Source organism: Brachyistius frenatus, unplaced genomic scaffold (genome assembly GCF_029030835.1).
Source record: "Brachyistius frenatus isolate BFR_SWC_R1_liver_20210118 unplaced genomic scaffold, ASM2903083v1 Contig_233, whole genome shotgun sequence".
Taxonomy (NCBI): domain Eukaryota; kingdom Metazoa; phylum Chordata; class Actinopteri; family Embiotocidae; genus Brachyistius; species Brachyistius frenatus.
In genome coordinates, this window is record NW_027210832.1 from 73020 (window position 1) to 95467 (window position 22448).

General features: G+C 45.8%; 1 protein-coding gene across 1 annotated transcript in view; it reads right to left on the reverse strand.

Moving 5' to 3' along the window:
- Positions 1 to 941: 941 nt before the first annotated feature.
- Positions 942 to 22448, reverse strand: part of auts2a (activator of transcription and developmental regulator AUTS2 a) — a 302247-nt gene continuing 280740 nt past the window's right edge. The window contains 14 exon segments of the mRNA XM_069720115.1: positions 942 to 3580; positions 3724 to 3976; positions 4201 to 4284; positions 4364 to 4438; positions 5600 to 5735; positions 6463 to 6534; positions 7012 to 7041; positions 7355 to 7426; positions 7580 to 7675; positions 8905 to 8949; positions 9951 to 10189; positions 11505 to 11797; positions 13185 to 13391; positions 13393 to 13747. Of these exon segments, the coding sequence (XP_069576216.1) occupies positions 2341 to 3580; positions 3724 to 3976; positions 4201 to 4284; positions 4364 to 4438; positions 5600 to 5735; positions 6463 to 6534; positions 7012 to 7041; positions 7355 to 7426; positions 7580 to 7675; positions 8905 to 8949; positions 9951 to 10189; positions 11505 to 11797; positions 13185 to 13391; positions 13393 to 13747 (3197 nt within the window). The 3' untranslated portion in view covers positions 942 to 2340.

The window sequence follows — 22448 nt, forward strand, 5'->3', positions numbered from 1 at the left end:
TTTGAACTTCAACTAAAAGATGCCTTTTGATTTTTTTTTTTTTTTTTTTTTTTTTTTTTTTTTTTTTGGATACAAATGTCTGTTGTCTAATTAACCAATTAAGCAGCTGCTTGTATTTTTTCATTGTTAAAAGAAAATTATTATTAGTTGGAGGCCAGCAGGTGAGATTGTAATGTCATCACCTCTTGACTTGCAGCTGTTATGAGGACCTTCTGTTCGGTTTTTTTAATTAATTAATTTATTTTTTTATTAGTTTCAGTTTGGCGCCCTCTCCTGGTCCAAAGGCTGAACTACCACATAATGTTCCTCAGAAACATTTCATGTATGCAGCTCCGTGAGAGACTTTAGTGTTGGTCTCAGGAACAGGACACATTTACTCGGATGAAATACAGGCAACCCACATGTTCCACCAGTGGCATAGTGAGCAAACCTTTGATTGATGCATGACCGAAGTGCCTCAGAGCGAAACAGCCGAGAAAGCTGCAGGAATGCTGTGGTTGTTCAGTGTAATGGGAATGTCAATAACTCTCACGTCCTCTGATGAATTAACAATTACCACGCCATAATTCACCAGTGAAAGCTGCTGATGTTTACAGCACTGTTACTGAACACAGCCAAAGCTCTCACTTGTCAGAATCCCAAATACCAAGCAATTTTCTACTGTCAGCCCCTACTGCTGCAGAGACGTGAGAAAATTTCCATCTTCTGACGGTAGACTAATGGAAACAAGATTAGAAAGGACTGACAAGCGTCTTCATAAGCACTCAGTGTGGAGCACTTAAACAAACGACCTCTGCTCCAGATGAGATTTGTACCCACAGCGGTTAATTCTTCATGGGAGTCTAAATGTGGAAATAAATGTATGCGTAGTGTCAAAAAGAAATATAGCCTGTTTACTCTATTCAGTGCTTGGAGGTGGGTGGAGAAATAAACACCAGAGGACAGGGTTAGTACACGTTTTTTAATAACATGGCACAATTTACATAACACAAGTTTAAATGAGGAGCATGCTGAAGATTCAGTCGCTTCATTTTTTTCTAATTTTTTGTACATGATCTAGAAAGACTTGATTCCCCCCCCCCCCCATACATGGTAAACAGCAAAAAAAAGTTTCTCATTGAACAATCTTTTTGCAATACGCATCGACTAACCACTATGGCTCCGGTGGACATTTTTATGTTGGATTAAAAAACACTGCACAACATATCACAGAGTTTGAAGCGCACAACTAAACCTTCAGTGGACTACTAAAATAGATCTCTGCTTGTTAGAAACAAACTGTCCATAGTTGAGATTAGCTTTTTTTGTCTTTTGATTTTGTAGGTACAACAACTTAGGAAAGCACTTTAATACACTGACCAACAGAACTTATTTCCAAAACATGTACTTTACACTCCTCCAATTGGGCTTATGTGCTGTTACGGTGTTTAATGCGCTGCATTCTCCCCAGAACAAGACTGGTGGCAACTGGGAGAATAAAAAAAGATTCGTCACATTGTGCTGCTGGCTTTTTACATCAAAAAAATCCTTTGATTTTGGGTACTTGTATCTGGGATTGTCACCACAATTTATCATATGATAAGGTAATTCTCAAAACATGACCTTTTTGGTAAATTGAAACCGCAAACCCTGTGTGGATCAGTTAAAGCTTGTAGCTGTCAGCATGGACGCAATGTTTGTCAAGTCTGCGTTGTGGGGAGAATACAGCCGTTCATCCTTTCTCGGTACACAGTCAGTAGTGTTGAAGGCCAGCTTTCAGAACGGAGCCCAGATATTTGTTGCATAGTTGAATATGGGGTCTCTGGTACAATGCTAATCACCTGCATCAACCAAAAAAACAAAACCAAAAGGAAATTGCAAAAAGCACATTCTGAATCACCGCCGTTATACTCCTATATTTACAAGAGTTCAAAGTAAAGCTTTCAAAACACTCTTTTGCATATTTGTACCATGATTTTTAATCCACACAGAGTGAGCACAGCGACTGTACACATTATCTACACACTTTGCTGTCTGTCAGTGCTAAAGTACCTGTACATTCCATAATGGTTCATTCTTACTCCACGTCACTTCGCTATACAAGAGAGAGAATGCACATGAAAAGCTGGAGCAAACTGGGGAAAGAAAAAAAAATCTTTGAAAAATTATTTTTTTGTTTCATGATTATTGTCTCTTTGTGATTTTATACAAAAACAATTCATTGTGTGGGCATGTGTCTGCCCACATAAATTATTCACAGCTATGTTACAGTCTTGCTTTGCCCAAAGCTAAGTGCTTGGTGTGAGTTCAGTGTTGGCGAGGCACAGGGCTGCAGGGGCACCGAGTCTGCTGAAGCTCAGCTCACCGTGCTTCAATGTCTTTGTGAGCCGGTCTGTCTCTGATATCTGTGGCCAGGGGAGTAGTCCGTCTGGGGGAGCCAGGCCGGGCACCCAATGTGGGAATGAGAGGCGGCGGGGCACTCAGAGATGCAGTGGGTGGGGTTTTGTTCAGGATACCGTTCTGATGGGCGGTGGCTGCGGCGGCCGCCGCCGCTGCGGCCGAAGGGCTGACCCTGGAGTAGTGCATGCCCGGGAGTCCAGGGGCCATGAGGCCCTGGGCAGGGTGCGGGAGGTGTCCGTCGAGGGCAGGATGGTGCATTGCGGGGTGGAGACGCCCGTGCTCATAGTCCTCTCTGAGCATGTTGAGACGGTCCCGCTCCTCAAGCTGGGCTCGCTCCTGTTCCCTCCTCTGCTCCAGGACCAGAGGGTGGGGATGGTCACGATTAAAGTCATGAGGCTCACGGTCCCTGTAGGAGCGCTCTGCCTCGTACAGGCGCGGCGCCGCCAGCCGGTGCAGAGGATCGTTCCTCAGCAGCAGGTCCCTGGCCAGAGGGTCCCTTCTGTGAATTTCCAGGCTCCTGTAGGGGTCCCTCATTGGGTCCCAGTGGAAGGCGGGGTAGGGGAACCTGTCAGCTCCTGGGATGGGGCTGATACCCATGAAGGGCGCCACAACTCGAGTTCTCTCTAGACTGTTGATGCTGTTGATGGGGTGGACCCCAGCCATGCCCATGGGTACAGGCATGGAGGAAGGAGGGTGGAGGTTTGGTGTGGAGGATGCCTGTGCTGGATGCTCACTCGCCCTCTCTGTGGCTCCATCTGGCTCCTCCTTCCTCTCCTCCTTCACTTTCACCTCACTGTTCTTCTTCTGGTGGTCGTAAGGCAGGTCCATCTTCTTCTCTAGGACTTCCCGGTTCAGGCCACCGTTGGGACGTTCCAGGCTGGTCTGCCGGACATAGGGTGAAGCCGTTCCCCTGTTGGACACTTTGTCCTCTGACACCCGGCCGTCATGGATGACAGGCGTGTCCTTGTCACTGTGCTGGTTGTCTTTGAGCTTGTGGTCGTCTGTGCCGTTGTCTTTCCAGGAGTCTGAGTGTTCCCTCTCCCTCTCTTTGGCCTTGTTCTCCTTGTCCCTCTGAGACTCTCCAGAAGCCGGTGGCAGGTGGTTCCTGTGGTGCTCAGGAGGCCGGCTGTGTCCAAGGAGGTTGATGGAGTTGACCGGTACTGGAGACGGGTGGCTCTGATGCCGCTTTTCTGCAGAATCCCTAGAAGTACAAAGAAAGTCCGTCCCATCAATACCTTTAACTTAGCTTTTGCCAAGTCGATGAAGAGATCTTTCCAGTTTGATTCCAAATTAACACCATAAGCTCAAGCATGCAACAGCACAAACCATCTGTTCAACACCTACCTGTCCTTATCGTCTTTACCGACCAACGAGTCCCGTTTGTCAGAGTCTCGGTCCCTCTCGTGTGAACTGACCGAGGCGCTCCTCTCAGAGTCTCCAGGTTTGAGCCAGGGTGGCGGTGTTGGGAAGGAGGGCGGCGTACGGTGCAGGCGGTTCCACGGCTCTTGGTGGCTGCTGTTACTGCCGTTGTTGAAGTGCTGCTGTGCGTTGGGGCCATCTTTATGGCCAAACACCGAGTTGGCCGCTGCCAGGGATTCAACACGTGGAAAAACACGGCAGGACACAAGTTAAATGCGTATCTCGACAATTTGCTCTGGCGTGTCCATATTTAAATTGTATTGTGCTGATGTTCATTAGTAACTACAACTGGAAACATAGTACTGCCTATGCATTTAGGTTATTGCTAATTTCCCTACTGAATGTTATGCATTAAATGATAATATGGTAACCAACAGTATCATTCATGAGGCTCAAACTTACTTAGTGCTGGATTTCCCAGTCCCCCGAAGGCTGATGAACTGAGATGGCCCAGTCCTCCAAACGTTGGAGGCCGACTGAAAGGTTCTGGAGGAAGACGCAACACGTCAGCACACATGCAGTTGGAAACCTTCCTTTCCATTTCCAGACTGAAGAGTCCTCTTACCTAAGTGAGATGCTGGGGCGAGGAAGTTTCCAGGATGGTGGGGCGGATGGCTGAACGGACCTGGGTGTGTTGGACCTGAAGATTAAAAAAAAAAAAAAAACAAGTCAGGAAGCTGTTTGACAGATAACTTAAGTCCACTTGCAAGCTTTTTCTGGATTTTTTTTTTTAGTTAAAGCTGATCGATAATTAATCTGGGTTGATATTATTACAGATATAACAACATCAGCACATAAAGCAGTATACACAGTCAACATTTTATTACTTTGGTTTACAGCCAAATACCTACAACATCACTCTCGGCTGTTCTGTGTTTAGTGCTAGTTATTGTGTGTTAGCATGTTGCTGATGGAAAATGCTCGCAGAACTAATTTTTTTTTAATTAATTAATTAATTAATTAATAATTAATTTAAATAATTAATACTCAGACAAATGTGACAACTTCTCTGATGAGGATCACAAGATGTAGTTGAAAGCTCCAGAAAAACACACTAACTAGACATTGAATTAAGATTTTGCACAAGTGTATTCTATGAGAGCTCCATGACTATAACTCCCACTTTGTGGTTGTGTATCTCAGCCAAGTGATTGAATGTAGAAAATGCTTCAAATATAAATCCTGCTGCAAAGAAGCTTTAAATGGTAAAATATGGATGTTTCACAGGCATCTTTAATCCAGACAGCACAGATTATCTATAAAATCACCACAGTTTTCATGTGATTTGTAGTCACATCTCTCCTTCTGTTAGTCTGTTATGACATTGAATAAAGACCAGGACAGTGTTTTTGCATAACATTAAGATGTGAAGGTGACCTAAAGTTTCATCACTTCATTGCTTTATCCCATTTGTGTGAAAGTTTGCCCTAATTATGAATTTTTATGTTATGACTACACATGTTCTGTGAGGTCACTGTGACCTACCAAATTATAATCGGTTAATTTTGAGTCCAAATTAATATTTGTGTCACGTTTGAAGGGATTCCGTCAATAGTAAATAAAGTGGTTGCTTATAATAAAAAAAAGAGTGGCCTATTGGTCTTGGTGGAGGTCTGCACTTTGAGCGTCATTGTTTCCATGTTGAGGATAGATTCTGTTGGGTTTGCTGCTTTGGCTTGTTCACAGCTGACCTCAGTAAAAATAATGGCAACAGACAGCAGGATGTGAGCGACCGCCGGTGAATGTCAGAAGCCACTCAAACCATCAAAGACATTTTCACACGGAGCTCTGACGCTCTCACCTGCAGCGGAGAAGAGTGGCCGTGCCAGGTCGTTGGGGTGATGGATGGCACCGAAGAGGCTGGGACCCGGAGGTCGACTCAGAAACTCGGGCTTGAAGCCGAAGTCGAGCTTGTGAGGGTCGACCTGCATCTGCTGCTAGAAGACGCCAAACCAACAGAGAGACACATGTAAAACCTCTTTACACAGCGCTGACGTGTCATCGTGTATTGTACAGGTTAATTATAGGCCAGATTTTTATATTGCAGTAAGTGACTGATGTGTTCAAGGACACTTTGAGGTGTTACGGAAATCAAAAGTGAGACACTCTAGGGACGACAGAGTCACACTGACTGCCAGGTTACAGTCAATTATACCGTCATTACATCATTATACCCTCAAGTAGCGATTATGATTATGGCTCATAGAATTTAAACTACTATTTTAATTATTGGGACTTGTAGTCAGCAGAATCACAGAATTACCAGTTGAGAAGAGAAGTTCCAACACAAGACACAGAAGAGAGGCAAAGATTTGTTTCTTTTAATTTTTAAAACAATAACTCATAATTACATAATTAATGAGAGAAACTAGAACTAATTCCAAATCAATACTGACAAACAAATCAAAACAGTGAATGAACACAAAGTGTTGCTTTTGCTCTTTGTTCTGATTAACTGTTGTATCTTAACGTCACAGTATGATCGTATTAAATAAAGGTCTGCTTCGGTTAAATATGTTGACTCATTGTGTATTAAAGAAACAATAGGTATACTGCAAAGATTAATATATAGTGTATACATCTTGCATGGAATTGGGACCTGGCTACAAGTTTAAAGTGTTAAAACGTTGGTACAATGCAGAGAAGAGTCAGATGAGTCCTCACCTTTACTTTCTGTTGGTGGTGGTATATCTGCCAGGCGGTATGGACATGCATGGCGCACCACTTCCCTGGTTTCTGTAGGACAAGACAAAAACACTGTCACAACTTTACTCTTTAACAAGAGTGACAGTAAGGCCAATTCTTATATGAAATCATTCTGAAAGGTCTAATAAGATCAAATCGGTGCTCAATAAGATTGAATTGCTTCCATGTAGTGGTACATCATCAATTCACACTATTTTTTATAATGACATGAACACAGCATCCCCTATTCATTTATACAGTACACAGCAGAGCACCTTTAATTACATGAATTTAAGATATGGTGGTCTGTGACAGAAGTAGCTGTCAGCCCACGCTGAAGAAATACAGCGGCTGCACTGTTTCCCAAAATGAGTCTTGTTCTAAACTAGTACACTCAGTCTTTAAGTACACCACTGGTTTAATTAAAGACACTATAAACTCCATTAGCAAAAAGCCTCGAAGGCATCGTGGGTATTATTGAGTGTGAGGGTGCAGGAGCCTGAGACTCTGCAGGGAGCGAGCACTCACCCTGAGAATGGGCCGAAATGGATCTGCTAGCTACAAGGAGGCAGAAAGGAGGGAAAGAGGTTGAATTATTCTGCTGTCAATCAAATCAGTCTTGTCATTCATTATGAACCAAATTAAAATGTTCACTTTAAAGTTAAACATTACAGGAGTAATTAACACACGAGTATTGAAACGAGAGGTGAATGGGAGGAAGGCAGGAACATGTACGCAGACAAACAATCTGCATATGAAAGTCTTTACAATGATATGATTCAGTGTTAAAGCTCCATCTGATGACTTTAAGGCTCATGCAACACTCTAAGGGCGCCATCTACACTGTGAATGTGTGAGTGCCCGCTCTTACCCTGGGGTCCTTCTGTAAGAATGTGTGTGGGACGGCTCCGGGTCTTGTGGCCACATCCAGTGGATTGGAGGTCTGGAGAGCAGCAGAAATGAGATTCTCTGTAAATAACTCCTTTTCTCAGTTTGTTAGTGTGTGTGTGTGTGTGTGTGTGTGTGTGTGTGTGTGTGTGTGTGTGTGTGTGTGTGTGTGTGTGTGTGTGTGTGTGTGTGTGTGTGTGTGTCTTACCTTGGGCTGAAAGGCGCCCTGCAGCGAGCTGAAGGGCCCATTCGGGGGGATGACGGGAGGAAGGCCAGACATGGCTGGTGGGTAGGAGTGAAAGAGCTGAGGAAGAGGAGAGGGAGTGTGAGGATGGTTTGTCTGCTGGGCAACAGCTTCATGAGGCAGTATGGGTGGAGCTAACAGGTTGCGGCGACGGCTGAACATCAACACTCAGTCTTCAGAGACTGCTCAAATACATAAAGTTACAAATGATTGCCTACATGTTTCACAAACTGCTTGTTTTTAAATATTCTCAGTGTATTCCCGCTGGATTTAAAGAAGGGAAAACACTCCTTTGATATGAAAAGTAGAATGTTGTAATACAAGCAAGAAAACCAGTAAACCAAAAAAGTGCTCAAGGCCTCCATAAATATATCCTGTGGAGACGCAGATATGTAATCAGGTACTCAGTAATAATTGTTCTTATTGATCATATTATTATTATTATTTATTTTTTTTTTTTCATTTTCTGAACATGCATGCTTGCGCTGCTTTAATCACAGCCGCTCCAACAGAATTATTTAAACTGGAGGAGAAGATGTGAGGATTTAAATGCAACTTGTGTTTCCTTCCATGTTTTAAGACGTCACTATGTTCTATAAAGAGGAAATGATTTCAGGGTATTTGCTGCAACCATAACAGCTTGGGGGAAAAACAGAAGCACCGAAAAACAAACTACAACATCTTCACGAGCCAGGGTTAATCTGAATACACATACAGGGTTTTTATATTAAAATCTTCCTCCCTGCTCTGAACAGGCACTGCAGTTTAACAGTTCGAAGAAAAAGCACTCTTGTGTACCGGCACACAACAGGTCCTAGAAACTCTAACGAACGTGGTAGGAGACTCGGGTCCAATGTCTTAAACAAGTCCCCTTTCACTCAGTAGAAAACGACTGTTAGCATTCAAAATAAAGAGCAGTAAGCAAGGCAATGCAATGCGTTGGATATAAAGCAGTCTCCTCTGTGATGCAGCCACTGTATTCATTACTATATATTAACAGTTTCACTGTCACATTCATACATAATAAATCTGGTGCTTTAGTATCTAAGGATCCAGTCCTGTTACATTAATCCCAACATTTGCAGACACACACACACACACACACACACACACACACACACACACACACACACACACACACACACACACACACACACACACACACACACACACACACACACACACACACACACACACAGTTGTAACCCCAACTCGCGTGGGCTTAAATGGCATAATGGGCAAGCAACACACTGCTCTGCAGCTAGAAGGTACGCAGTAGGGAAACTCACACTGTGTCTGTAGAAGGGGTCAACTTTTGTTGGGTATTTTTCAAACTGTAGGAGAAATGAAACAGAACTAAGTATAAAGATGAAGAGAAGAGATGACAACCTAAACATTGTTACACAGTTGTAAAGCTGTATCATCTCAGGCCAACACAAAATACATCTCTAACTGCATTTTACAACTGACATGCTTACAGATTAAAAACTAAGTCAACCGCAGATTGAAGTCGACCACCTCCCAGGCCAGACTTGTTTCATCCTCCCTTTTTCATGATCATCTGAAGACCTTTTAAACTAGCGTGGGCTGTGTCTCATTTGGTTGCCTTTCCGTGGTGCAGCTAAGGGCTCAGGGCGAACATTTCCACAGTCAAGACTAAACACTGCAGCCATAAAGAGCCTTTTTAATGGCCTCATTAGCTGTCAGAGGCCTCGCCGTGCTGCCTTTGAGGTATCATCAGAGGCAGGCGAAGCCTCTGTGGGCCAGGCAGTTACCAATGTGTATGTGTTTGTGTGAGTTTTAGGTCCAGGCACCCATTGCCTGTGGTCTTTCCCAACAAACAGCAGGGCTCTTAACGCAACGCATTTGCCAGTAATGAAAACCCCCAAACGGGACCAAATGATGTCATTAAATTCAGAATGAATTAAGTGTATTATGTTCTCAAAGCTGGCTCTGAAGTTAACATGCTTTGGGCAAGTTATTGCCAATTTAGAAAATAACAGCGCTCAAGTCTGGAGTTAGAGCCTGCCAGAGAAAACACTAGAAAGGCTTTGTGGGAGGATAAATACATCGCTGTGGCGTGGACGGACACACATGGTCATCATTGAAAAGCCGCCACAGAAAGCCACAGGTCCCCACAGCGAACTGCTCACACACATGTCAGATTGTGTAAAATCTTTGCTCTCACAACCACAAAGTGAAAACACTTTCCATGCCTGCCCTGCCTGCTCCTCAGCACATGTAAAAGTCATTATTAGAAGTAGTACATGTACGGTGATATTTTTCCCCATCCACCCTCTCCAACCCAACACAGGTGCGTTCTACTTATCCTCACATTTCTGGCAGGGGTACGCACCATGGGCGGTGCTGGGGTGGGCATGATGGCGTGGGGAAAGGGCGTGAAGGTGTGCTGGTGGGTGTGCTGGTGGGTGTGTTGGTGCTGATGCTGGTGCTGATGCTGGTGCTGGTGGAACTCTGTGCGCAGGTAGGGCGGAGGGCCCAGCGAGGCGCCGCGGTCGGCGCTCTGGGAGGCCAGGAAACGGGTGTTGAGCTCCTGCCGCAGAAGGTCTTGCTCTGGAAAAGAGAAGATTAATACTCCGTTTGTTAATGAGTGACTGTAAAGACGTTTTTAAGCATTTTTACACCGTTTTCTACCACAAACCTCCACATTTAAGACTTATCACGGAAGATTTGTTTGAATAACTTCTTTGTCTGGGATGTACAATATAATTTCAGTTGTTATGTATGTGTCCCTAGTTAAGACACATTGTAGTTCATTGAATTACTGTGAAATAAAGGCATTTGTGCTGCTGCATCTCCTCTCGCAGACCTTCAGAGAAGCCTGGACTCCAATGTGAGAAGTACGCATGGCAGCAAATGGGAAGCCATGTCAAAATTTGTATCAAAAAAGGAAACAACCAGGAAATGGCCGTGATTATCAGCATGTCATTTTAAATTAAAGCGCGGCTCCGGATGATTAGAAGTGTCTGACTGCTGGAACTGTCAAATGCTGTGATTTGATACACTACAGCTCCTCTGAGACAACAGCATCTGTTGTTCTAATAACCTTTTCGCAGCCTGTGGAGAGAGAATGGATTTCAAGTAATCATTGGCTTTTCCTCTTAATTCAACAAAACCTGCCTTGAGAGATTATATCTCCTCCAGAGTAACCTTATCCTTCCTATTCCACAGTGACTCACTACAATATTTTCTGCCTTTATTTCAAGTTTTATTGGGCTGGGAGTGGGGGTGGAATTTTCTCTTCATAAAAATTTCATTAGTATCTTTTGAACAAAATCCAGCTTGCTCCGTTCCGTATTGACCAAATTGATTTCTTGCACATGAACAGCGTACCAGGTGAAAATGGAAGTTGTGGGAACGTTGCTAAAGGACTCTCTCCCTCCCCCTTTTCTTTCCATACTGACCCTGACATTTAGCTTGACAGCACTGCGCGGAAATGTGCACGGCGTCTGTGGTTTTGCAATGTGGCCTGACTTGCTCCTAGATATTACTGGAGTGTAGAGAGTTGATCAATCACAGTGTGACAGACAGAGTGTGAACTTGAACTGTCCACTCGGCTATAAACACACAGTGCACACGGAGTGCATGCGAATAATCTTGGACTCACTTGAAAGTTTCTTTAAATAATTACCAGGCTAACATTCTTTCTATGCATCTGTCCCAACATATCAAATGCTTTAAAATCAAATTCTGCTTTGAAAATGTTCATCGTGTACTTCTCATATGTCTCCAATGTTCTGGCAATCTGATGCAACAACTGGCTAAAACAGGAGACTTATTTTTGTTTTCCATCAGCCGAATGTGTAATCCTCTGCCACACCACTTGGGGGCGATGTGAGGACGTTTGCGAGCAGCTAGTGGTGTTTACCTGAGTAGGCACTCCCAGCGGCAGGATGTCCGGGAACTGGCAGGGCGCTAGACGTCAGTGGTGGTGGTGGAGGCAAGGCCGCTGGAGGAGCGAACATATTGGGGTGATGTGGGTGCGGCGAGGACTGCAAGGCAGAGGGGAAGTTGTGGGGGGCGCTCTGGTTGGTGGCCAAGGGCAGGGGGAAGGTGGAGGCTGCCGCGGCCGCTGGAGAAGGAGGCGGGTGGTGGGGAAGGTGCAAGGAGGGAGCAGGGGGCCCGTGGGGCTTGGTGCCCGGGGTGCTGCTCCTGCTGCTGCTGTAAATAGAGAGAAAAAAAGAAAGGAGCCAGGTTAAGCCAGGCGTGATCAGTCAAAATTAACACTTGTTCCTCCACATCCCCTCATCTCCATCTGTTCCAATGTTCAAATCCCAGCACAATGTTTTCACACCTCAACTGCCTTCCATTTACAAACGCCTCCCTGCCTCTCTCTTGTGCCTCACAGAATCCAGGGCAAACATGATCCGCGAAAACACCACATTCGCAACACCCTCGGATGCAAATAAACCACCGCTGGCAAACATAACAGAACGAGCATCTGTCTTTGAACAGCTTCTGTTAAGGCACTTCCTCCAGAGCCAGGTAGTGAACATGTGCATCGGAAATGGGATGAGAGGGAGAGAGGGTGTGTGTGTGTGTGTGTGTGTGTGTGTGTGTGTGTGTGTGTGTGTGTGTGTGTGTGTGTGTGTGTGTGTGTGTGTGTGTGTGTGTGTGTGTGTGTGTGTGTGTGTGTGTGTGTGTGTGAGCAAACAGCCTTTTGTAGTGTGTGTGGGTTTTCCCCAGGGGCAGTCACAGAGCCTGCGTCTCCACAGCTCCACACACTAAGCCTAAAAGCTCATTTGCAGCACCCGCTCTTCGCTGTGGGCCCCGGCCATGATTATTCACAGCGGGTGCCAGGCCCTGTTGGCGCGCTGGAAGACTGGCAGGGCTGGCACAGAGAGAGGCAGACGGAGCCAAGTCCTGAGAGCCTGCGAGGCAGAGCTGTTGTTGGGACTGAGTGGGTTCTGAAGGAGCTATCTTCAAGTCCTACGTTAATGGAGAGCCTCATAGACCTTAGTGTTTCTCAAATGATATGGGACAATGGACTAAACTTTAGCCCTGCACTGGCTCTACTGTTATCATCTACAATAATGTGAAGAAAAAAAAAAAAAAGCTCTCTGATTGTGGAGAATCTAAACATACAAACTGGATTCTTTACAACTTGACAAAATGAAGAGGCCTGTTGATGAATATCTAAGTTTTGAGCCTGTTTTATTTGTTTTCTTTCACAGATAACCTAAATAAAATAAGAACAGTATGGGGTTGTGCTCAAGGTTATACTGAAGTTGCTCGAGTGCTCAGAGGACAGTGTGGGTGGCTAATAAATCACAGGCACTCCGGGGGCGGTGTGGCCCTTTCATTCTGCTGTTAATAATCAGTGCAACTGTTTGGCTCGGGAACTTAAAGCTCTCCCTGATGGCAATTTACATACTGATCGGCCATTATGCATACTTCCAGCTCAAGAGATATTCTAGTATTTTCGAGTGTGTGTGAATATTGAGGTTTAGCCTGAACAGCACTGCTTGAAATTTTTTGCGTCAGAGCGTGTGAGGACATGAGAGACGTGGATGGTTTTTCAAATACACTCTGAGGTCCTTTGACTCACCTGTGACCGTTGAGGTTGAGGCCGTTGTAGGCAGAAAGGGGCCGGGGGTGGCAGCGTGACGGGGGCCGGTGAGGCCCTGCCTGACCGGGATGCTGCTGGTGAGGGTGGTGCGTTGGGAGAGCGGGAGATGGTGGGTGAGGGTGAAGGCTGGGTGTAGGCGGAGGCCTGGGATGGGACAGCAGTTCAACCTGGTGCTGGGGCCGGGGAGGGGGGCGGCGAGGGCTCTTGGCCCTGAGCAAGAGGCAGGGCTGCGGGCGTTTGAGGCCTGGGGAGAGCCTCTGAACGTGGGGGCAGGTGGGTGGAGGCCGGAGCCTGGGACGGGCCGTTCGTTTGGGTCCGACGAGGGGACAGAGCCTGGGGGGCCGACGCCTGGGGCTGCAGCGGAGGGAGGGTTTGGGTGGGCAAAGGTGGATTGGGGGTGCTGGATGCAGGGGGCTGGGGGTCTCTGCAACTCTCCTGGCTTCTCTCCTGACTGCGCTCTAGGCCTGACACCTTGAGGAGGCCTGGGCCGTGAGGCTCCTGGCTGCCATTGGTGGAGAGCACATCGATGCCAAATTCTGGAACTGTGCAAAGCAGAAAGAGAAAACAGTGTGAAAAAACACATCTCTGACAAAAGTTGGTCCATTTGAGCAAAAATCACAGTAAACAGAAGCACAGCTGAAATACATGAACTTTTACTGAAATGCTGGCAGATGTAATGAGCAGTCCATTTTAATCTGCTGGAAGTAAAAAAAAAAATCCAACAAGCTGATGGCTTCAGACACACAGACATGGCTGAACTCTGAGTGAGCTCCTTTCTGAGTGAGTTACAGGCATTTTGTAGAATATTGTTTTCTAAGTCTCCTGCTGATGGTATGTGTGCAAACGAACAGACAGCCCCACAAACTGACAGAGGAAGAGGAGTTATCTTCCTCATACTGACACACCTTGCTGCTAGCACGAGCACCTTCGCTGCAGCCTTTATTTGACCCTGGAGAGACTCCACACAGTTCAAACGTGTTCTGCTTGTTCGGGCTACGCAACACAACATCACTTTCATTTTGAATGACAGAACTTTCAGTTGCGGAACAAAATAAAACTGAATCAGATTTGTTTTCACGTTTCCTTCTACTCACTGAGAGCTGTTGCACACAGAAACAAACTGGAGCTGAATTGTGAAAACACAGTGGGTAGATTTCTTACAGTTTCTAAAGTTGCTGAAGCCTTTCCTCCCTTTCACTTCTCCCACAGTTCAGGAAATGCCTTTCCCCGAACAACAACTGCAGCTTTGGACCCATCGATTAGCACACGTTAAAAGGACACTGCAGCGTAACAACACTGCAAAAATTAATTCAGTTTTACATGTGGCATGATGACCATCTGACGAGGTGAGGATTCCTTTTATGGGCTTTCAGTAAAACACGGCAATCACCTGACGGTAAAAGCCCTGTTTGTACCCCATTAGTCCAAAATGTGCATTAATCCAAAGAATGAATAATAATCAAGGTACAATGTTGAAGTCACACAGAACAATGGATAATAAGCTCCATCTAGGGTATTTCTCTGCAGGGACCTCCTCCTACAGAACAAAGTGCTCAGTACATCAGCAGTCAGCCCGGCTGCTCCAGAGGCAGAGAGGCTCATGGGGGATGACAGTGCATACATAAACTGTAATTAACTCTCCCTGAGCCTCAGGGGGGTTTAGGGGCAGGAGCAGGGGCTCCTCCTCCTTAGTGGAAGCAGCTAAATCCTTTACCTGCCAAAGAGGTGTAGATGGGACCCGCTTCCCCTGGGCAGAGGCAGCAGCTGTCTGTCATGGGAGGGGGGGCTTCCATCTCCCTGACACACTACTCCCCCCGGGACAAGCTGAGCTAACAGAGCTTTAAGAGAACAGCCGCCATTAGCATTAAAAAGCCAAGCGAGGTAATTCCTTGTGTGAGATCACAATCAATAACTACAATAACAGCTATTGACTCCTGCTCTGTCTGGGAGAGTTTACTGGGACATCTGCCAGCCTGTCAGGAGACAGAAGGCACACTTTGCCAAGTTGAAGTGCTTTTTGTAAACGTATCTGTTCGTTTTCTTTGAGCAAGTATGAATATGAACAGTCCCCTCGTAACGGTGAGGTTTCCTCAAAGCTAATGATCCCCCATATGGAAACTGTATCTCCTCTGTTCTATGTGCAGTCTCCACATAAACACATCTCTGTTCCACCCTCATGTGCATCGATGAACAAGAAAGCCCAGCAGCCCTTATATCCATCTCCCTAATCCATGTCAATCTTCTCCAGTTACAAATGCTATTACCGGTCAAGAGAGACTGCTGCTGGCAAACAACCTCACCGCAGCAGACGGGGAGAGAACAAATTCCCAATTCTCAAGTCTCCTGCTGCACCTCTGGGTCCCTGAGGTCCACGGCTTGTTTTGAGAATGTGCTAACACGCTAAAAAGAAGGTGTCTATTCTGGTCATAATGAACACTCCAGGGCCACGCAGAGCCGGGAGGAACTGTGCACGCCAGCTCCCCTCCCGCGAGGGTTCATTTGTCAGTCTTCTTCATCCCTGGAAACAAATAAGTGCAATTCCCACTTGGGTTTTTCAAAATATGGAGCCATGCTCTTTCTCTCGTATTGCTGTTTCTAACTAGCACGCGGTGCTCAGTGGAGCGTTGGAGTAGAGAATGAGGCCTGTGGGTGTGCGGGTTAGCCGGAGAGGAAAAAGCTAGAGGCTGGATTTAAGAGGTAACGGGGGTACACGAGGGCTTTGTGAGGGTCAGCTGGGTGTGTGTCTGCAGGAAAGCCTTTCATTAAGGCAGGATGTCAGGGGACCCAGTGAGGACTTAGGGGGATAACTCATTATCCGAGGGTGAGCCGTCTCCTACTGTTCACAGTGCTTTAGCTGCACACACCACCACTTCTGATCTCCATACATGGTTGAAGCTACACGGCAGCTTGTAATGGATTCGACAGCCGAACCTGTCTGAACTGGATATAATGTGGGAACATTAGGATATGACTAAACAAACACGGCGGACATGGAAGAGCCCGACACCCTTTATAATGTTGTTAAAACCAGCCGTAACACTTGTCAGACCATCTAATTGGTGTGCAGGCCTCTTTCCTGCTCCTCCTCTCATCTCACCTTTGTTGTGACTGTCCTGCAGTGGACCGCAGCTCATTAGCATCATGCAGCTGTATTTACTGTTAGCACTTTTTAATGTGCTTTTAGTATCACATTGAGCCTTCAGCCTTAATAGGCCTGTGTGTTGTTGGCTAATGGTCCTTCATCAGCAAGGTATTTGGATTGATGCAGCCATGTGAGAGACAAATCTTTAAACCAATCTTTGCACTGCGCAGCGATCCACAGAGGGCGCGACTGAAGGCCTGGCAAAGTGAGATGCACAACATTAGGTAGTTTAATATAGTGTTAGGTCATTACTGCAGTACATAAGAGGATTAATTTAGCATATTATATTTTACTGTCATTACAGGATACAGCCTGGCCCATATAAATAATTAACACACAAGTGCCAACAACATCATCTTTTAAAAGCGCAACTGGCAGGCCGGCACCTGTCCATCTGAAAAATACATTAGCGCCCGACTCCGAGCCAAAACTGCTTCGCTAAGCTCTGTCTCATGTGAGTGTGTGTGTGGATGGAACAACCTACACCAGTGTGGCGACATCCTGACAAATTGATGGCTTTTGAGACCTCTGCGACATCCCAAGCCTCCGCTCCCTCCCGTCACCCCTTCTGTCTCATCCTCCTCAAAATAGCCCCTTGATGCATTCTGGCCCTCACACTCGTTTATGGGATTTCAACCCGGCAGAGGTCACATGGCTCCAATCACACAAAAAACAACAACCTGTCACATAGCAGTGGCCATGAGACTGGCAGCTGAGCCGTGACTGCCGCGTGCATGTCACAGTTATGTGGTGATCAGAGGTGAAATTTAGTGACGGCTGAGCCTCCGGTGTTGATGCTGCTGCTTCAGAGAGGTGTTCACTGTTCGACGTGTTCACGGGGAATCTGGAGGGGTGGCTCGGCATTACAGAGTCAGGGGAAGCAGATGACGCAACAGCAGGTGACCTCTGGGTGCTGATGGCAGATCTGTCCTGTACCAGAGTCATGCCGCGGCATTAGCTACTACTACTGTGTTGGGATGGGCCATATGGCCCTAAAATAATATTACAATATCTTTTAAAATTACACCAACATAAAGCAAGCGATACAATATGGCACACCCCTACTGTTACCTTCAGGTGGCATCAGCAGTCACATGGACAACAAGATACTGTTGGTGAATGCTCAAGAATGAAGGCTTTGTTCTTCTAACTAACAACCAGACTGAGGCCATACAGACATGCAAACAGCTTGCGATGCTTTGAACTACAGGCTAATGTCACCATACTTACATGCTGCTTAGTAGCGCAACAATAAAGCACATCTAATGTTGATCAGAATGCCATTAGTTTTGCAGACATTTGGTAATAAACAAACAAATAAAAAAAATGTGAAAAAAGTTATTATAGCTTATCCTGAATTTTATGATCATCTATCAAATAGTTGTCCAGATATTTTACTCAAAACATCACTGTCATCCACGGGACACAATTGATCACTAAATCAAATCAAATATTCTTTTACTCCATCTCACGCTTGTGGCGACGTTTTACTATAATACAGACATTTTACCCGAATGGTGTTACAAGATTAGATGGTCAGGTGACCATCGAAGTTATGAGGCTTCATCCTCCAAGGACCATCAATGTCTGTTGCAAAGTTCCTGGAAATAGTTTGGATCAAACTGGTGGACCAACTCGTCAGTGTTGCCACTAGCATAGTTAAACAACACAGGAACACTGAATAAATAAATTCTCTATCGATACATTATTGTATTTCATGTATATCGTGGATGTTTTGAATGGCAACCCAAAAGCTGTAACTAGGCAGCTTTTACCTTGAAGTGAATGGTGAGGGGAAAATGTAGCCTGCAGGTTCTTAGCACTAAATCGATGGCCTGGGATTGTAAAATAAAAAAAAGCCTTGTGGAAAGAAGAGGTGCTGACAACTCTAAAACCCAGAGCTGTCTGTCACAGCTGACAAAGACCTTTGAAGCTCCACTCATTCACTGTCACCCTGCAACTCTTTTCTCACTTCCTGTTGAGATACAGGATCTCACAGATTATTCCGCTTCACCGCACTCCGGCCGAGCGCCCACAACTGTATCACATTGTCAGTGAGTCATAAGAGACGGTTCATTTGGTGAAGAGCTGGTGGGACTGGATTCATAGCAGGTAAACAATGGTGGCGTTGTTGGGACGAGGCTCCGCTGCTTTTCCCTTTGTTCCCTCAGCACACATCATCCTGCTTCTTTTCAGAAAACAGAAAAATAAACAGAGGGCGACAGACTGTTTGCTCAAGTTGAATCAATTAGAGTACACACTGCACCGAACGAGGATTCATGGCCCTCATTGAAAATTCCATCTTGCATTGGTATGTCTCGGTAAACATTAATTACAATCAGGATCTCCCTCTGTGCTGGGTTCTCAGAAACTGCTGGAATAAAATCTCCCTTGAAAACATTCACGGTCACCGCTCATGCAGATTGTTTTAAAAGACAATTTTGCCCCAGGCATTGTATGGAAGCCATTTAGTGCCTGATAAAAAAAAGGAAAGAAAAACACTGCAAAACTTGCTCCTCTACTTTCAAACATATTTTGTTCGACAACAAAATTACAGTTGTAATTGAGCAGCAAGTGTTGACAGTGGTCCGACCTCAGGAGCGGTTTAGACAGCACACGTCCCCCAAAGAGCTCCTCGGTGAGGGACCGGGCTCCGTTTATTTGTTCTTAATGAAGCTTGCAGTTGAGTTAATGGCAGACATCTTTAACAGACCTCCCTCCCACACAGAGGAGAACAATAAACAGCAGGCCACTCGTTTCTGTCAGAGCTCGCTCTCACTCGCACATGCTCATAAAGGCCTCAGTCTCCACTTCGAGACCCAGCAAACCGACATACGGCACAGCCTCTTCTCCTTTTCTCTCCATGTATTTGTGTCTTTACAGAAACATGCTGGTTTATTAGGTACACACACATTGCAGTGCAGTCAATAGCCCTTCAATGATTTCAAGCTGTGAAAACTTACTGTTCAAACACTCAGAAAAGTCTCAGTGGAAAACCCTGGAGATCGTATTAGTGGAGGACATCAGAGTTCCTCTCCCATATCTCTGGGATTGTAAGGCTTTTTGAATTCCCTGATGTTTTAGTACTTCCCTCTTGTGTCCAAAATCAGGAGTCCAAGTCACCTGAGAATGCACATTAACCAAGAGAGACTGTCCCTCAATGCACCTTTACACAGATGTCTCCAGTCTTTCCGATCATGTAATAAACTCACCTTCCCTCATGGATTTGTAATCACATACAACTATCAATAAAGATTATCTCAATAATATTCTAGTGTATTATTTTGTACCACTGATGACTAGTTGGATACATCGTTCCTGCTGTAGCTCAGCACCTTAGTAGATGAACAAGTTTCCAGCCGTGAACAGGATCATCATCTGTCGATCAACTGGCACTCCAGAGACTCATGTCATGTCTGGAGTTTTGCTGCTTTGCTAAAAGCGACAGCCTAACCAAATGTTTCTAAATATGATGTTGAGTAGAGGAGTTCAGACTTGCTCTTTGGCTTCGTGATATCAGTTCACAGAGAATCTGAACCCTGTGGCAGTAACCTTAGCTGGAGAGGCTTTCTCCCTGATCTCATAGTTACAGCCTCCAGAGAATCTCCAGCCGATTAGCTCCTTATCCCTCCCTTCTTCAGCTCTGAAGACGTTAACAGCATTAGCTGCTCCAAGAGCAGTAACACCACACTCAGTGATACCCTCTTTGCATCTCCAGAGTGTCGGAGCACCTCACGGCGCACAGGCATGTGTTTTGGACCTCCCCCAAATGGAAGGTCAGGGAGCCCGGGGGCCTGACAATGATGGACACTCCCCTGCTGGCCTTCCCAGACTCTCCGTCATGTCAGCAGCTCTCTAAAGCTGCAGCCAGGAGGGGGTGTTGGATTACACAGCCTGGACATCCCTCCATGTGGAGGGTCTCGGACTGGAGCTGTTTTATTAGTGCTAGACTCCCAGGAGTGGCTGGGGAAGGGGAGAGGGAAGCTAAACAGAAATAAAGTTGGTGATGGGGGTGTCGGTGAGCAGGGCAACTATTCTGGCTGTGAGAGCGTGACATATGTAGTCTTTCAGTGAGAATACCACAGCGTGCTGATATCACCTCACAGTAACACAAACTGCTGCTTTAACAAGCTGTGATTGAGCAAAAGGCCAAAAGCAGGGGGGCAGTGGGGCGAGTTGTTAAGCTGCCTCTCTGAACATTTATATTTCATGCCTGTCTCATTTGGTTTATGAATTTTGCATTACAAGTTGTGAAGCCAAAGCAAGTGCGTATGTAAATATAGTGTGTGTATATGCAGTGATGTCATGGTGCATGGTGTGCGCGGTTAACCGAGACATAAACCCCCGACTCCTCGTCTAAGATGGGCTGTCTGTGACTGTGATCCTCTGTGAAATGGTAGCAATCTGGGGTAATTGGGCTGAGTAAGGCACTGAATGTTCTGAGCTCTTCTGACAGATGCAAAGCCATGGAGGACCAGCTGCCAGACCACAGAGAACAAGCACTTACACATGTTTACAGTACGACAGGGTGCGAGCGGCTAAAGGAGTGACAGCGGGGGAAAGAAAGCTGCTCTGTCCTGTCTCCTACCTTTGCTAGTATCCATCCGAGCTCCATGCGCACTCTGTCTGATGGGGGAAATGTGTTCTGTCTCGTCGCCTTCAAGTCATAATGAAGCCATTTACTTACAGGGAGCCGCAGGGAAAATATTCGTCCACCTCTGATTACTCTGATTACAGCTGTTCTTGTGACGGCTCTTAACCGCTTCTGCGTCTCGATCTCAGAGCTCCCCTCTCACCCCAACGACTTATGTAGAATGTTGCTGCCTTGGACAAGCTCCTGGGGCCTACATGTTTGTTCACCTTCATCCAAAGCCACCCCCACCCTAACCCCGGCTCCATCTTTACGTGCCCATGAGGATGTAGCGGTGGGATCAGTGGCAGCAGAGTGTCCCGTTTCTAGCGCTCCATTAGAGAACAAATCTTTATATATCCCTGAGGGTGTGAGGTCACGCTGTAGGGAACGTAATGGGAGAAGAGCTGGGTCAGAGACTTGATGACGGGCATGCTGGCACAGGTGAGCAGCAGAAGGGGCGGGTGGAAAGCTGGCCAAAGGGCCGGGCTCCTCCTGCCAGGGGGTGTGTGCTCGGCAGCTCTCGGGGGAACACTTGTTGCCGGCGGCTGACAGATTCTCTTCAGGTTTGGCTGTCATGCCCTGGATCACTGAAGCTTTGAAATAACAGTAGCGTGTAATGTGTAAGATCCATCCAGCAATTGGCCAGCGCTCACACTGTGACAGTGGTGTAAAACTACACTGAGAGACGAGGCAGCTGTGGAGCGATCCAGACCACTTGACCTCAAACATGTCACATGTGCATAAGCCGGCTGATGGGACAACTCACAGGGACAGATATCTGTGCAAGTGTAAAGTGAAGAATGGAGGGTGGCTATTCTTTGTTCCCTAAAAGACTCACAGAACATTTAAGGCCCACGGTGTCTTTCATGTCAGCGTCTCACTTCCTTAGACAGACATGAAACTTCAGTCGTTCTTTTACCAACTTAGCCTCAGTCGGATTTTACTCTGCTTTGATTTAGACCAGTGGTTCTCAACTGGTGGGTCGCCACACAAAAGTGGGTCATAGGGCCATTTGCAGTGAGTGGCAGATGTGTGCATGGAAATGTGAAAGTTTGAAGTTTACAGAATTTCTGATGCAGCATTTTTATTTTTTAAGTGACATGTGCATCCCATGACAGTAACGACCAAAATAAACTCATCAGATCAGCAGTTAGCTCTCATTTGACCATTTGTAAACGGGTTTAGAAATAGAGAAACCTGTTTATTTCATATCATACAGTTCAGTTTAGATTAATAAACTTGATGAGTATTACCATTTTAACTTGTTTGAAAAGCACCAATAAATGTATCTGCATACAAGTCAGCATTTTTATGTCAATGGGTCTTTTGCTTAGTTTTTTTTGTTTACTCAATGTTTTTAATGGTGCATGGAGGCATTGTGTATTAATTTGTGTATAATGTATCAGACATTTGAGTTGTCAACTAAAATGTTCTTCCTGAGGCTCAACCGCTTGAAAATCACTGATTC